General features: G+C 60.7%; 2 protein-coding genes across 4 annotated transcripts; both read left to right on the forward strand.

Annotated features, from left to right (window-relative positions):
• The first annotated feature begins 29 nt into the window (after positions 1-29).
• TRMT1 (tRNA methyltransferase 1) lies at positions 30-7,428 on the forward strand. Of its 3 annotated transcripts, none has more exons than XM_044254080.1 (17): positions 30-114; positions 340-624; positions 712-767; positions 1,016-1,158; positions 1,325-1,512; positions 2,610-2,725; positions 2,806-2,918; positions 3,700-3,848; positions 4,030-4,116; positions 4,198-4,267; positions 4,351-4,485; positions 4,581-4,666; positions 4,967-5,075; positions 5,157-5,233; positions 6,222-6,341; positions 6,433-6,562; positions 7,242-7,428. In XM_044254080.1, the coding sequence occupies exons 2-17, from the start codon at positions 365-367 to the stop codon at positions 7,287-7,289; spliced, it is 1,887 nt and encodes a 628-aa protein (XP_044110015.1). In that variant the 5' UTR covers positions 30-114; positions 340-364; the 3' UTR covers positions 7,290-7,428. The 3 variants fall into 3 exon arrangements, with proteins under 3 accessions (XP_044110015.1, XP_044110013.1, XP_044110014.1); XM_044254078.1 differs by lacking the exon at positions 7,242-7,428 and adding an exon at positions 6,755-6,937; XM_044254079.1 differs by lacking the exon at positions 7,242-7,428 and adding an exon at positions 6,755-6,937 and having other exon boundaries at positions 39-114; positions 421-624.
• Positions 7,429-9,148: 1,720 nt separating this feature from the next.
• On the forward strand, positions 9,149-12,463 carry LYL1 (LYL1 basic helix-loop-helix family member). The gene is made up of 4 exons (XM_044254081.1): positions 9,149-9,253; positions 10,234-10,586; positions 10,670-10,761; positions 11,599-12,463. Exons 2-4 carry the CDS (start codon positions 10,255-10,257, stop codon positions 12,012-12,014), a joined length of 840 nt encoding a protein of 279 aa, XP_044110016.1. The 5' UTR covers positions 9,149-9,253; positions 10,234-10,254; the 3' UTR covers positions 12,015-12,463.
• The last annotated feature ends 2,342 nt before the right edge of the window (positions 12,464-14,805 follow it).

Here is a 14,805-nt window from a genome sequence, read left to right on the forward strand (position 1 = left end):
GGCTAACATCTATCATATGACCTGCCCTCCCACTATGCCAACATGGCGACGCCCAGGTCCTAATCCGGGAAACGTGCACCCAGACTAATTCGGTCCTCTGCACCTCGAGAGAGGGTAAGAAAGGCGTGGGCGACGCGGGGAAGGATACAGGTCGGGGTTGGGCCAGCTCGAAGGCTTCTGGCTTCTCAGAGGCCGGTCTCCCGAAAATGGGGTGTGGTGTCACCTTACCGAGGCCGCAGGGTCTTCTGAAACTTTATCGATGTATAGGCCACCTGGCTCGCGGACACGGCTCTCTGATGCTCTTCCTGTGCCCTCCCCCACCCCACCCCCCCGAAACAGGCTTGGCGGGCAGAGGCTTCCGCGGATGTCCCGTGCGAGAATCGTTCTGTGGCTAAGATTGACTCTCCGCCCCGCCTGCAGTCTCTATAGAGCCCGGTTTATGGAGGAACAGACGCAAGGGCTACGGAATCCGGGCGAAATGGAGAACGGGATCGAGCCCTGCGGAGAAGAGTGCGCATCCGAGGCTCAGGAGACCACGGTCACCGAGGGGGCCGCCAAGATAGCCTTCCCCAGCGCCAACGAAGTCTTCTACAACCCAGTGCAGGAGTTTAACCGGGACCTGACGTGAGCAAGGGCCTGGGGTCAGCTTGTCAGAGGTCAGTGGAACTGCAAGGATGAGGGGGTTGTGAGCTAACCCTCCATCTCCTGCAGATGTGCTGTGATCACCGAGTTCGCTCGCGTTCAGCTTGCGGCCAAAGGAATCCAGAGTGAGTCGAGGTCCAGTCTCCTGGTGGGCGGGGGTCACGCCGAGCTTTCTCCCTGCCCCGCCCCCTTTCCCTTAAAGTCCTGAAATGCTCCAGCCACACAGCAGGCCCTGGCCTCCTTTCCTTCAGGCTTTCCCCAGGGGCTTTGAGAAAGATTTTCTTCCCTAAATCTTCTGTTTCCTGAGAAATAGGGGGAGCTTTCTCAGGGGGAGCTTCACTATCCCCTGACTTGTGCTTCTGGGTGGCTGCAGTCAAGGTGCCAGGTGAGAAGGACGTGCAAAAGGTGGTCGTGGACTTGTCAGAGCAAGAAGAGGAAAACGCTGAACTGAAAGAGGGTGCAAACCTGGCCCCAGGAGACCAACCTCGAACAGCTGCCGTTGGGGAGATCTGCGAGGTGGGGCCTGAGCACAGGAGGTGGCACTCCCAGAGTCCTCCAGTAACGGAGCAAGGAAGGCTCCTGTGGCGGAAGAGCTGTAGGAAGTGGGTGGTGGGGGCTCCTTGGGGCCCAGCGGAGGATGGAGGGATCCATGTGAGCGGGGCTTCCTGGTTACTCCCAACAGGAAGGCCTTCGAGTGCTGGAGGGTCTGGCAGCCTCGGGCCTCCGTTCCATTCGCTTTGCACGAGAGGTGCCTGGGCTCCAGTCTGTGGTTGCCAACGATGCCTCTGCCCGAGCCGTGGATCTCATAAACCGCAATGTGCAGCTCAACGGTGTGGCCCACCTGGTGCATCCCAGGCAGGCAGACGCCCGGTAGGTTTGGGGCAGCTGAGCCTGATGGCTGGTAGGCGCATGCTAGAACAAGGCTGCCTGGTCTCAAATCCTAAGTCTGTCATATTCTTCCTCTGTGACCTCGGGAGGGTGCCTTAGTCTCTCTGAGCCCCAGTTTCCCTGTCTGTAAAATGGGAACATTAGTATTACAGGAGTTGTAATACTAATGCTGTGTTGATTAAATGAGATAATGCTGTGTGGCCAGAAGTGTGGCATCATGGTTGCAGATTTAGACTCCCAACCTCTGGTATTTCTACTCATTCAGACGCACTACGGCACCAGTGCAGGCGCAGATATCCGGTCCACCCTGTGCCAGGCAGCAGTAAACAAAACGGACAAAATCCCTGACCTTGGGGCATTCATATTCTAATTTTGGGGCCCTTCAAACAACCGGCTGTGGGGCCAGGTTTTTGTAGAGCCCACCAGCTAAGAATGATTTTGCATTTTTAAAGGGTTAAAAAGGGTACCACTTGCAGCCCACAAAGCCTCAAATGTTTACTATCTGACCCTTTACAGAAAACAAAAAAGTCTTTGCTATGAAAAGCATTTGCTTTCCTGGTTGTATTGAAAGCTGATAGGAGGGGCCCCTGGGTTGGCTAGGTCAATTAAGTGTTAAGTGCAGGGCCTCTGGATCCCAGGGTTTGGGGAAAGAGCTTTGCCTCAGGCTTCCTGCTCAGCGGGGAGTCTGCTTTTCTCTTCCCTCTGTGGGGCTTCAGCTGGGGTGGGGCAGAGAGGGCTGGAAGAAGGTGGTGGGTGGGCTACACGGGATGGAAGAGTTTGCCTTTGGTCACTTAGAAAGGGAGCTATCATTCCAAATCCATATTTGATTACATGAGTTAATAGAGGTATAAGCTGCTTGAAACGGGGCTGGCTGTCCTTACTGCCATTGCTACACAGGAGTCCACCAAGGCCCAAGGAGGAAGAGTCATGAAGTTAGCAAATGGGCCAGCCAGGATCTGAACAGAGGCAGCTGGCCCCTCGGTCCGGCCGGAACGGTCGCACCGAGTGAGAGAACACGCGTAGGGGACTGAGCAGGTCCCTGGGGCAGGGCGCTGAGGACCTGGCCTTCTCGCTCCCAGGATGCTGATGTACCAGCACCAGAAGGCTTCAGAGCGGTTTGACGTCATCGACCTGGACCCCTACGGCAGCCCTGCCCCCTTCTTGGACGCTGCCGTGCAGGCTGTGAGTGAAGGAGGTGAGGCCACGCTGCTGCGGGGGTGGAGAGCTTGGCTCTCGGGGCCGCAAGGGTCCTCATGGCTCAGGCCCCCCTCACAGGGCTGCTGTGCGTGACGTGCACGGACATGGCAGTGCTGGCTGGCAACAGCGGGGAGACGTGCTACAGCAAGTACGGGGCCATGGCCCTCAAGAGTCGCGCCTGCCACGAGATGGTGAGGGTGCTCCCCGGCCACTGCCACCCCCCTGCAGCCGCTTAGCTTCCTCCCGATTGGTCCCAAGGCATGGATGACACGCATGTCTACAACCAGTGCAGCCCTAAAGAGCCAGGGCTGCCAGTTCTGGTCATCTCGGGGGACTGGGGTGTTGCCCAGGGTAGGAACTGGTGCTTCGGTCATTTTTTCCCCCCAGTATCGTTTGTTTTTAACAATTTTCCAAAATTGCTTTTTAAGGCAGTTTTCAGGTCTGGGTCTGGCTTTGGGCTCACATCCTAACTTTGCCGGTGTCTTTGGACAACTAATCCCCTCTTTCTGGGCCTCGGTTTTTGCATCTGTGCAATGAGCATAATGGTGGGTGATGGGTTGGCGCGGGGAATCGAGAAGACAGGGGCTGCCCGTGAGCGGCCATGGGCTGGAAAGGAGGATGTCTCGTCTTTGTTCCTTAAGGGTTCTGTCATCAGGTCAGTCTGGGAAGCTGGAACACTGGTCTTTGGAGCACGTCGTACAGCTCAGGGCCCGCGTGGTCAATGATAATCAGAATACACTGGGCTCAGGGGCCCGAGCACCCCTTAATTGTGTGGTACCAAAAGGGCCCTAAAGAGACACAGACTGTCCCGATTTCGTAGATGAGGGAACTGAGACATTCCCTTGGCAAGGGTCATGCCGCCAGGACATGGGGGACTGGGCTTGGGCCTGAGGGGGCTGTGAGCCTCCAGGTTAGCGGGGAGGCCATGGTGGGGGCGCGGCTGATGGGCGAAGCCCATTTCCCACCCCCCAGGCCCTGAGGATCGTCCTGCACAGCTTGGACCTCCGAGCCAACTGCTACCAACGCTTCGTGGTGCCGCTGCTCAGTGTCAGTGCTGACTTCTATGTGCGTGTTTTTGTCCGTGTCTTCACTGGCCAGGCCAAGGTCAAAGCCTCAGCCAGGTTAGTCTGGGGCAAGGAAGAGTGATGGATGGAAGAAGGCAACAGGACATTTTGGGGTATGGGGGGGGAGTCGTGCTCCCGCCCCAAAAAAGGGGGTCTGATGGCGATGAAGTTAGCCTGAGGGAGGCGTCGGGTGTGGTGATCATGCTGGGAACTTAGGGGTGCCCCTGCTCCCCAACAGCAAGCAGGCGCTCGTATTCCAGTGCGTGGGCTGCGGGACCTTCCACCTTCAGCGCCTTGGCAAAGCGTCAGGAGCCTCTGGGGGCCGGTGAGCAAGAGGGAGCCGGGTAGGAAGGTGAAGACGGGGCATCCCAGGGTCACTGCCTGCCAACCACTCTGCTCTCTGCAGGGTCAAGTTCTCTGCAGCCTGCGGTCCCCCTGTCGCCCCCGAGTGTGAGCACTGCGGGCAGCGACACCAGGTGAGGCAGGGCAGGGGAAACAAGGGAGGCACTGGGGTCGCAGGTGTCTTGACCCCTCCCTTCCGGCCGCTGTGTGTCTGTAGCTTGGCGGTCCCCTGTGGGCAGAGCCCATCCATGACCTGGACTTCGTGGGGCGGGTCCTAGAGGCTGTGAGCACCAACCCCGGCCGCTTCCACACCGCAGAGCGGATCCGAGGGGTCCTGAGCGTCATCACTGAGGTAGGGGCCAGGCCGGGATGCGGATGGGGGTTCCCCGCCTATACCTGGCCATCCTTCTGCCATCCGCCCCGCATCCACCCTTTCGGCACTCGCAGGAGCTCCCGGATGTGCCTCTCTACTACACGCTGGACCAGCTGAGCAGTACCATCCGCTGTAGCACGCCCAGCCTCCTGCAGCTGCGGTGAGCTTGCCCCGGGCATGGGGCCTGCGCCTGACCTCTGGGCCACTGGGCAGGTGCAGCCCCTCTCAGACCAGGGTCTCCCGAGAAACGGAGACTCAGCATGCCCGTGTGCAGGTGCTGAGAGCAGGGCACGGAGGCCATCAGCCTTGGCAAGGGGCATGGGCTTATGGTTCAATAACCGGCCTCACACAAGCCACGTAGACGCCGCGAACCATTCAGCTGCACCGGTCCCATCAAGGGGGCCCAGCTCCCCACCCGAGCCTGCCCCCCCGGCCAACCGCGGCCCCTCTTGGTCTCCAGGTCGGCCCTTCTCCACGCTGGCTTCCGGGTCTCACTCTCCCATGCCTGTAAGAACGCCGTGAAGACAGATGCCCCCTCTTCAGCCCTCTGGGACGTCATGCGCTGCTGGGTGAGGGCTGGCCTGGCCAGAGTGGGGATGGGAGTGCCAGACAGGCCCAGCGTCCCCTGATCTCTGAGCTTTTCCTCCCAGGAAAAGGAGTGTCCGGTGAAACGGGAGCGCCTGTCCGAGACCAGCCCGGCGTTCCGCATTCTCAGTATGGAGCCCAGGTATGGGCTCTGCCAGGGCTGCCCCCAGGCAGGAGAAGCTCTCGTGTGTGCTGAGAGCACGGATGCCCCCCCGCAGCCCTGTGCTCATTCAAGTAGGATCCAGAATCTTCCCACTTTCTTCCTCCTCCCTTTCTGCCCCCACCCTGGTCTGGCCGCATCACTGCCCACCTACCCCAGAGCTGTCGTCTCTGTCCCGGTCCCCTGGCCGCCCCGCTTGCCCCTGCCCCATGCCCAGCAGCCAAGGTAACACCTGTGAGCCCCTGAGTCTGCTCCCCCTGTGACTTCCACCTCACTCACTAGTGCAGGCTCGATACCATCTGACTGTGATCTCCTTTGGCCTCCTTTGTCCCCTTCTCCCCACCTCCCTCCCTCTGGACCGGGCCTCCTCGCTCAGACTCTGCCAGGCACAGCGTTTATGAGAGCTGTTCTCTCTGCCTGCAGTGCCTGTCCCCAGGTCCCCTGATGGCGCTTCCCTCACCCCCTTCACTCTGCCCTGCATGCCTTTCCCTGCCCCTACCCCTGGGTCCCCTGCTCTGCTTATTTCAGAACTCTTACTTTTACCCAAACACAATGTGATTTGCTTGTTTCTGGTTCGTCCCGTTGTCTAACACTGGCTTTACCAATGGCAGATTTTAGGCACACAGTAGGCCCTTGATAACCGTTTATTTTTTTTTTTTAAGATTTTATTTATTTGAAAGACAGAGATTACAAGTAGGCAGAGAGGCAGGCAGGGAGAGAGGAGGAAGCAGGCTCCCCACTGAGCAGAGAGCCCGATGTGGAGCTTGATCCCAGGACCCTGGGACCATGACCTGAGCCGAAGGCAGATGCTTTAACCCACTGAGCCACCCAGGCACCCCTATATAACTGTTTATTAAATGGCTAGGGGACCTGAGTCTTCCCGAGGCACGTGGCACCGCACCGAGGTTGGCAGGCGGTCTGTGCTCACCCGCGGGCACCTGCCCCTCAGCCCCGACTCCTGCCTTCCCAGGCTGCAGGCCAACTTCACCATCCGGGAGGATGCCAACCCCAGCTCCCGCCAGCGAGGACTCAAGCGCTTCCAGGCTAATCCTGAGGCCAACTGGGGCCCCCGGCCCCGCGCCCGGCCGGGGTGAGTGAGAGCGTTGTGGCGGTGGGGCTTGTCCAGGGCAGGGGCAACGCAAAGGCCAAACGGGGTCCCCGCTCCTCCTCTCCCTACACAGGGGCAAGGCAGCTGGCGGAACTATGGAGGAGAGACGCAGGCTGCACCAGAATAAGAGAAAGGAGCCAGCAGAGGACCCAGTCCAGCGGGCTGCCCGGCTCAAGACATTTCCCTGTAAAAGATTCAAGGAGGTGAGGCACCCCTACCTCCCCCTGCAGCACCCAGGGATCCCCCTCCCAGCAAGAGGTCAAGGCCAAGGGGCAGGTGGGTCTGGGAGACCTGGGACAGGCGAGATGTGGAAGTGAGTTCCCCATCCAGGAAAAGGACCCAGCAGAGGCTGCTGAGCTCTGAGCCAGGCTTCACATACCCCATCCTCCCACCAGGGCACCTGTCAACACGGGGACCACTGCTGCTACTCCCACAGCTCCCCAGCCCCCGAGGATCCTGCTGACGAGGCCCCCGGTGACCGTCCAGAGACTCCTTACCAGAACCCGCCTGGGCCTGGCATGGCCACTGGTCCAGGAATAGACTGAGCCAATAAAAAGACGTCATCCCTTTGACTGTCATTTGTCTGAATGAGCAGGCCGCCTGGGGTCTGTCCATCTTGGGGGCCCTGCCTGTCTCTCCAAGTGACACGTTCTTCCTCTCTCCGTCTTTTTTTTTTTTTTTTTTTTTTTTTTTAATTTATTTGACAGACGGAGATCACAAGTAGGCAGAGAGGCAGGCAGAGAGAGAGGGAAGCAGGCTCCCCGCTGAGCAGAGAGCCCAATGTGGGGCTCAATCCCTGGACCCCAGGATCACGACTTGAGCGGAAAGCAGAGGCTTTAACCCACTGAGCCACCCAGGTGCCCCTCTGTCCGTCTTTTTTAGCTGCCTGGGGAGCCCTGGGATTCTGGAGGTTTAGCCCTGCCTGACTGAAATGTCCGTGTTTCTCTCTGGGGTGTTCTGTCTCGGAAGCGCACCTGGACCGACTATCTGCAGCAGGAAGCCCTGGGCCACCCCATTGCTGGTCCCTGCAGTTCCCGAGGCGGCCACGGGGCGGCAGCCGTGTGCTGGTGCCCTTGGAGCCTTTACCCCGCCCCCTCCACTACCGCCCCCCGCCGCCCCCGGCCCCACACGCACACACTGCCCGTCCCGCGGATGCAGACCGGCTCTCCAGTCACCCAACCCCTACCCTGACCCGCGTCGCCGCCTGGTTTCTCTGGCGGAGCTCCCCACGGGGCCGCGGGGGCGGAAGCCGGACCGGAACCAGGCGCCTTGTGCATCCGCTCCAGGCCAGGTGCTTCCTGCTCTGCGGCCCCTCGGGCGAGCGCACTGAGGCCGGCAGGCCTGCTGCTTCCCCTTGCCTGAAGGACGGAGGGTTAGAAGGGTTAGCAACGTTAACGGAGAGCCTTAGGGCACAGCCCCCACCCCCCAGTGGTAGCTGTGGGGCCTTCCCAGACACCTTTCTCTTTGCTTCAACCCCATCTATAAAATGACCCTAATCCTAGAACCTTGCTTGCAGGGGATCATCAGTGAACGCACAGGCTCAGAGGAGCCCCTGGTGGGGCTGCTGGACCGTTGGTGGTGGCCTGGTTCCCCGGCTCCACCAGATTCCTGGGAGGGCGGTGGTGTCATTGGGGCAGCTTCTGCTGTCACTCAGATACATCTGAGGCAAAAGCCTGACTGGCCCCAGTGGGAGAGCCCTGGAGGAGGGGACGGTCTCGTCCCTGCTAGGAAGATAGCAGGGAAACTAGCTAGTCCCGGAGGACCCCCCCCCCCACCGCCTTTGGTGAGGCCAGGCCGGTGAGGAGCTCCACCCCCACTCCCAGATACTTGCCCAACGCCTCTTTATCACTGTCCTCCCCTGCACCCCCAAAGTGGCCTATGACGGGGGAGGAGGGCCAGAGGCCACCAGTTTGGGGCTCTGTGCTCTTGTGGCCTAGAAGATCTGCATCCTGTGGGGACACGTCAGGGACACCTATTGTGAACTTGGCCAGCCCTGACACCCTAGGAAGTCTCTCGCAGCCGCGGTACTTCCTCTCATCCTCCTGGGCCTGAAAAGGTGGTGCGGACAGCAGGCCTGGGGGCCCAGGACACTGGCCGCCGCTGGACGCCCAAAGGCAGGCCGTAGGAACTGCCCTCCTGCCAGTGCCCCTAACCGGGGTGGGGGTGGTGCACAGCCCCAGAGGGTTGGCGTAAAAAGAGGAACCAAGCAGGGTGAGGAGAGGAGGAGCAGGAGAGGGCCCCTGGTCACGAGGCCCCCGCTCAGCCGGAAGGGGCTCTCCTCCACCCCCATCAGCACGGACACTTGGGCCAGGGCTGTTCAAAGCCGGAGGCAAAACCCGAGCGATACTGGAGGCCGCACCTTCCCTGCCTCAGTTTCCCCTCTGCGTGCAGCTGCGTACCTCACTCCCAGCTGTGTAGTGGGTAGGGGTCCTCAGAGGTCCCGGGGGACCGCTCCGTCCCTCGCCGGCCGGGGGCGGAGCTGTGAGGCCAGCGCTCGGAGATCCCCGCCCGCCGGTTTCCTCCGGGGTCAGCCCGGCTCCTTATCAGGCGCGGCCAGTCGGCCAGGCTCTTATCTGCGCCGGTCCAGCATCCTCCGGCACGGCCGGGGGTGAGAGGGAGGAAACTGGGCCGCCGGGGGCGGGGAGAGGGCGGGCCGGCCGGGAGCTGCTCACTTTCCCTCGAGGGATCCACGCCGCCTTCGCCGCGGCCTTCGGGAGCCCGGGAAGAGGCGCGGCCCCGACGCCGCTGCCGGGAGGGGGCGGCAAGCTCCCAGCGGCGGTGAACGCAGAGGCCGGATCGGATCGGGGCCACGGAGCCTGGCCTGAAACCCAACCGCATCCCGACCCTGAAGGACAGAGCCAGGGCACTCACCAAACAGCAGGACCAGTGTGGGGGTAAGAGGGGAGTCCGCCTGAAAGTGGGGCATCCTGGGAGTGCCTGTATTCATTTGATCATTGGTTCGTTCATTCATTCATTCATTCATGGGGGCACCTCCTTAGTGGGAGTCCAGGTCAGCTTCCCCAGGGCCTATCTACCTAGGAAGAGGGGGCAGGGGAGCCAGGAGTCCCAGAAGTTGCTGGACACTCCAAGCCATGGGGCCAAAACGTTTAAGCCAGGGTGCAAAGGCGTGGGTGGAGATGGGGATAGGAAATGGGGCGTGGGGGACATCAGGGAGGGCCAGAGAAGGATTGGGACATGACTGTAGGTACTAGGCAGTGGGGTCAGGGTTTGGGGATCCTGGGTCAGCATTTTTCATCACAGCGTCAGCAGTGGGGTTACAGGTCTATTAAGGGGGATGTTTTCAGTGGGGGTGGGAGTCAATGGAGCAATTATGGGGGACTCAGGGTGTGATATGGAGGCAATGAGAAGAGCCGTCAGGGTCATAGCTGAGTGCCACATGGTCAGCTGAGGCGGGGTATCAGTGAAGGGTCAGAGTCCATTATAGAGGGATTCTAAGGTCATGTGGTATCAATGAGGGTCTCGAGATCAGATCTGAGGGTTACAGGGTCATCCTGGGGACACAGGCTCCATCCCAGCTTCCTTCCTCACCCCTCTCTCCAGACTCCAGCCAAGAAAAGATTCTGGAATAAGGGAAATTTGTTCAGAAGCTGGGCAACTGAGGTCCTCGTGGGTCACCAACAGCTCAGAGATTGGCCCTGCTGACCTCAGGGCCGCCCAGAGACCCGCTAGTTACCTCCGGCCCTTGTGTCACATCCTCCTCGCATGTCCTGGTGGTTTCTGAGCCCACCTGCCTTCATGCATGGAACCACACACCCCCCACCACCCTTTCCCTCTCCTTTGAAGGCTCTGTTAGGCAAAGGGATGTGCTGGCATCTGATTCCTCCCTCCCCACTACTTTCCTTCCCTCCCACAGGTGAGCACCCCCTCGGGGTCCATGTGCCCGCCCCAGGCCCAGGCAGAGGTGGGCCCCACCATGACTGAGAAGGCCGAAATGGTGTGTGCCCCCAGCCCAGCACCTGCTCCACCCCCCAAGCCTGCCTCTCCTGGGCCGCCGAAGGTGAAGGAGATGGGCCACCAAGGCTCCTCACCCCCAAGGCTGCCCCCTGGTGTGCCCGTGATCAGCCTGGGCCACACCAGGCCCCCAGGGGTAACCATGGCCACCACGGAGCTGAGCGCCCTGCGACCCCCGCTGCTGCAGCTCTCTGCCCTGGGAACTGTCCCACCCCCCTTGGCCCTGCATTATCACCCTGACCCCTTCCTCAACAGGTCAGTGAAGGGCTGGGACCTGGGGGGAATCCAGGGCCAGGGTCCTTGCCCACAAGGCATTAGTGACCCGCGACCCCTTACAGCCTCTACATTGGGCCGGCAGGAGCTTTCGGCCTCTTCCCCAGCAGCCGGCTGAAGCGGAGACCGAGCCACTGCGAGCTGGAGCTGGCTGAGGGTGAGTATGACTTTGTGTGCACAGACAGCCACCTGCCGGGACTCCTGTCTGCCGCAGGGACACATGCAGGACAGCCCACACGAGGCCTCCAGTACTCAGGTTACACCCACGTGCAAAACCGCAGACCCGCGGCCGGCCCCACACAACCACAGCCACCCAACCAGCCACCAAGAGTCGTGGCAAAATGCACCATGGCACGGGGGCCACAAGATGACAGCCCCACTAGAAGGCACAGCCACGCAGGAAACAGCCACAGGATAAGAACCACACAAGGAACAGACACACAACCACAGTCACTTAGGACCATGGCCCCACAAGCGTCAGCCACAGAACCACAGCCACGACCACAACCACGCGGCAACGATCAGACATGACCACAGCCGTTTAGGTATACCAGGAGTTCTCCCAAGACAGGACCACGCTGGCACCTAGGGGACCTCTCAGACCCACGTGCACCTCCAGCCACATATAGGGGCATGCTCCAGAATGAAGACCACAGGGACAGCTCCCCAGACTGACAGCCACAGGACACATGTCCCTCGGAATCTCAGCTGCTGACAGGAAGGTGTGGACAGAGATACAGAAGGCCTCAGTTGTCTGCAGCGGGGACCTGTGATGTCCTCATCTAGGCCGCGGGGGTGAGGCGGGCGGTGGCAGCCGTGTTGCTCACTAGTAGGGGAGATATGCCTGGGTCCTGCCTGTGGATCCCTTGGATGGAGGGAGCCCCAGCCCACCGCCTATGTGGAAGTCCCCTCCCAAGGGCTCTGGGTGCCTGAAGCGAGGGCAGGAGGGGGCGCCTCCTGCGCCACGGTGCCAACCCAACCCCCCTGTTCGCAGGGCACCAGCCCCAGAAGGTGGCCAGGCGCGTGTTCACCAACAGCCGGGAGCGCTGGCGGCAGCAGAACGTGAATGGTGCCTTCGCAGAGCTCAGGAAGCTGCTGCCAACGCACCCGCCCGACCGGAAGCTGAGCAAGAACGAGGTGCTCCGCCTGGCCATGAAATACATCGGCTTCCTGGTGCGGCTGCTGCGCGACCAGGCGGCTGCTCTGGCCCCAGGCCCCGCCCCGTCCGGGCCCCGCAAAAGACCCGCGCATCGGGGCCCCATCGATGGCGCCCGCCGCGGGCCTTGTCGTAGGGCCGAGGCCGCGGTGCGCTCGCAGCCCGCGACTCCGGCCGGCCCCGACGGCAGTCCCGACGGGGCGGCCCGGCCCATCAAGACGGAACGAGCGGCCGCGAGCCCTGAGGTGCGGTGACCTCCGCAGCGTTGCTTCTGAGCCGAGAGTCACCGGGAACTCAGCCCAGGGCTGTCGAGGAAAGGGCGGGTGATGCCTTGCGCCTGCTCTGGGGCAAACTCCCCCGAAGAGGGAACAGTGAGGACGTCCCCAACGGGGAAAAGGGTCCCAGGGGTCTGGAAGGGCAACTGTCGCCCCCAGGGGGCCCCCCAGCAGACCACCTTCTAATTTTTTTTTCTTTTTAAATCACCCACCAACCGCTGGAAATAGCCTTTCCCGCGTCTCCCTCCCAGGGACGAGGTGCGGGAACCAACATGGTAGACAGCTCATCGGACTAAAGTGGTGCCTCTTTTTTCCGGGCTGGGGTCACCGAGAGAGGTGGGGAGGGACGGGGGAGTCTTTGCCCTTTTCACTGGCGCCCCCTCCTGGAGACTCATGGATACAAGCTCCTTGACCACATCCGCAGAGGCGCAGAACCGACGCGGCAACCCACCCACTGATCCCGAACCAGTCCCCGGACGAAGGCGTTAGCGAAGGCTCGGGCGCTCTTACTTTTGTTTTTCTTTATTTCTTTATTTCACATACACATTAGCCATTCAATGGAGAAGCCGGAGAGAGTCAGGCAAAGATGGTATAACAGAAGCGCAGTGACGGGGGCGGGGCGGGGCGGGGCGGGGCGGAGAGGGAACATACGGGCTGGCTGCCTACTTGCATTCCGCTAGGACACTGAAAACCCAGAAAACAAAACAGACAGTAAACTACCCTTGTTTCTTATGTATCTCAGTGCAGAGACGGGGGTGGAGGGCAGAGAGAGGGGGAGACCAGGCTGAAGGAGGAGGAGCGGAGGGACAGGGGACGCTAAGGGGGAAGCACACCAAATCCATTAGTACTATATATAGAGATACTCGTATATACTGCGTTTCTTAGCCTAAGAAGAAACTTGTTTGACGGGACGGGCGGCCTTTGCGGTCCGCGATGCTGGTGCTGGTCGGGCGCACGGATCTCCCGGGAGGGGCCGAAGCGGGGCTGGCCCAGGCTGGCTTGGGGGGGAGGGGGGCGCCCCGAGGGTGGGTGGGTGGGGGGAGCAGAGGCGGGGCTGGGGTGCCCCTCGGGCTCTCGATTGGGGGACGAAATTTCTCGTGACTTTATTGCTCCTTTATTTTCTCTCGTGTGGGGGGTCCGTTCAGCACGGTCGGGGTGAGGAAATGGTGGGTCGTCTGAGCCACCCGGCCCCTCTGGGACCCAGAGCGCGGCGTCCGCTCCGCCAGCACGGGGGTGAGAACAAGGCACTAGGTCGGCCGGCCAGCGCGGGGGCGGGTGTGTAAGGCAGTCGACGGGGCTGGTTGCAGGGTGGGGTGGGGCTGTGTGCGGGGCCGTGTGCGTGCGTGCGTGCGGGCGCGGGCCTGGGCGAATCGACCTGTCAGCTTGGCTGGTCCTGTCCTGGAGCTTCGAGCCTTCCTCGTGCTCCCCGGTGGGTGACGGGGGTAGGGGTAGGGGTGGAAGGAGTGATGTTGAGTCGGGGGCGCCGGGGAAAAGGGGGGTAACTACCAACTTGCTGAGCGCGCTCCTGATAATGCTGGTGAGGGTCAAGTTGGCGTCTGGCTCAAAGAAGGGCGCTCGGGGCGGAGAGGGAGGGAGGGAGGGGACGTTTGTTCGTTGGCATTGACCTCTGCGGGGGAGGGGCTGGGGACCCCCCCGCCGCGCCCCCGTGCCCGGACGGGGATGAGGCGAGGAGGGGGCGCTGGGCCCTGGGGAGGGGGCGCCCGGGGAGACCCGCGGCCAGAGCAGCCCAGCCGCCGGGCGTATGCCGCTGTCCCGTTCCGTTAAACTCAACAAAGAAGGGATATGCGTGTTCCTAACAAGTGCAGGATATTTAATTGATTCATAAACTTATGTATAATAGTTTGTGGGTTTTTTTTAAAACGTACTTTATAATGTAAGAAGCACCAGGGTTTTTATGTTGAATTATCTTAAAAATAATTTTCTCTCGTCCTTTTCCTTTTTGATCTTGTGGTTTGTTTTTTTTTTTTTTAATGTCCAGGTGTTTTGTTTTTTTTTAACTCTAAAATGTGAACGTTTCCTTCAGCCCTCCCACCGAAACCGAGAACGAACGACGAAACAAATAAAAACCCCAGATCATCCTCGTCAACGCAGGAAAACGACTTAAAAAAAAAAAAAAAAAAAAACTGAAAACGAACGAAAAAAAAAAAAAGGAAAAAACACTCAGCTTTCGTTATCCCCGCGCAGGGCGGGGCAGGCCCAGTTCTTTTAGCGTCCCCAGAGCCGCGAGGACATTACAACAAAAATAGAATTTTTCTTAACAATCTCTTAACATACAAAGATAGGAAAACTCTCTGATGCATTGCACTTGGTTCAATGAAGAAAAAAGTTCATTTCCCCCATATATATTTTTTGTGGGTTTTTTTTTTTCTCTTCTAACACGTCCCCACATCTCCTGTCGCCCTCGTCGCCCCTCGCCTGCCCCCTCACAACGACACTTGGGAAAGGAGCGGCCCCCACCCCCCTGCCCGCCCGGGCAGCCCCGCCGGGCGCGCTCCCGCCCCGGCCCAGCTGGCCTGCAGCTTCCGACCTCGCCCGGGCGGGCGCCCCGCAGACCCCGGCTCCCGCGGGCCCAGCGCGCCCGCGGCCCCGATTGTCTTCGAGGGAAGGGGCGCGTGCGGCCGGGCAGGGGGTCCCTTCCGCTCCCCTCTCAGCTCTGACCCTGTTTAGCCAACCAAACTGAAAAATCATTGCACTTTGACCGCGCTTCACGCCCGGCCCACCCGGCCCCCCACCCCCCCACCCCGCCCTA

Source organism: Neovison vison, chromosome 6, assembly GCF_020171115.1.
Source record: "Neovison vison isolate M4711 chromosome 6, ASM_NN_V1, whole genome shotgun sequence".
In the NCBI taxonomy this organism is placed as follows: Eukaryota; Metazoa; Chordata; class Mammalia; order Carnivora; family Mustelidae; genus Neogale; species Neogale vison.

Excerpts from the sequence above, each read along its gene's own strand:
- TRMT1 (XM_044254078.1), top strand. The coding sequence starts at position 365 with ATGTCCCGTGCGAGAATCGTTCTGTGGCTAAGATTGACTCTCCGCCCC. Across the intron at positions 625-711 it reads GAGTTTAACCGGGACCTGAC|ATGTGCTGTGATCACCGAGT; the intron begins GTGAGCAAGGGC and ends CATCTCCTGCAG. Across the intron at positions 6,563-6,754 it reads CCTGTAAAAGATTCAAGGAG|GGCACCTGTCAACACGGGGA; the intron begins GTGAGGCACCCC and ends TCCTCCCACCAG.
- LYL1 (XM_044254081.1), top strand. The coding sequence starts at position 10,255 with ATGTGCCCGCCCCAGGCCCAGGCAGAGGTGGGCCCCACCATGACTGAG. Across the intron at positions 10,587-10,669 it reads CCTGACCCCTTCCTCAACAG|CCTCTACATTGGGCCGGCAG; the intron begins GTCAGTGAAGGG and ends GACCCCTTACAG. Across the intron at positions 10,762-11,598 it reads CGAGCTGGAGCTGGCTGAGG|GGCACCAGCCCCAGAAGGTG; the intron begins GTGAGTATGACT and ends CCCTGTTCGCAG.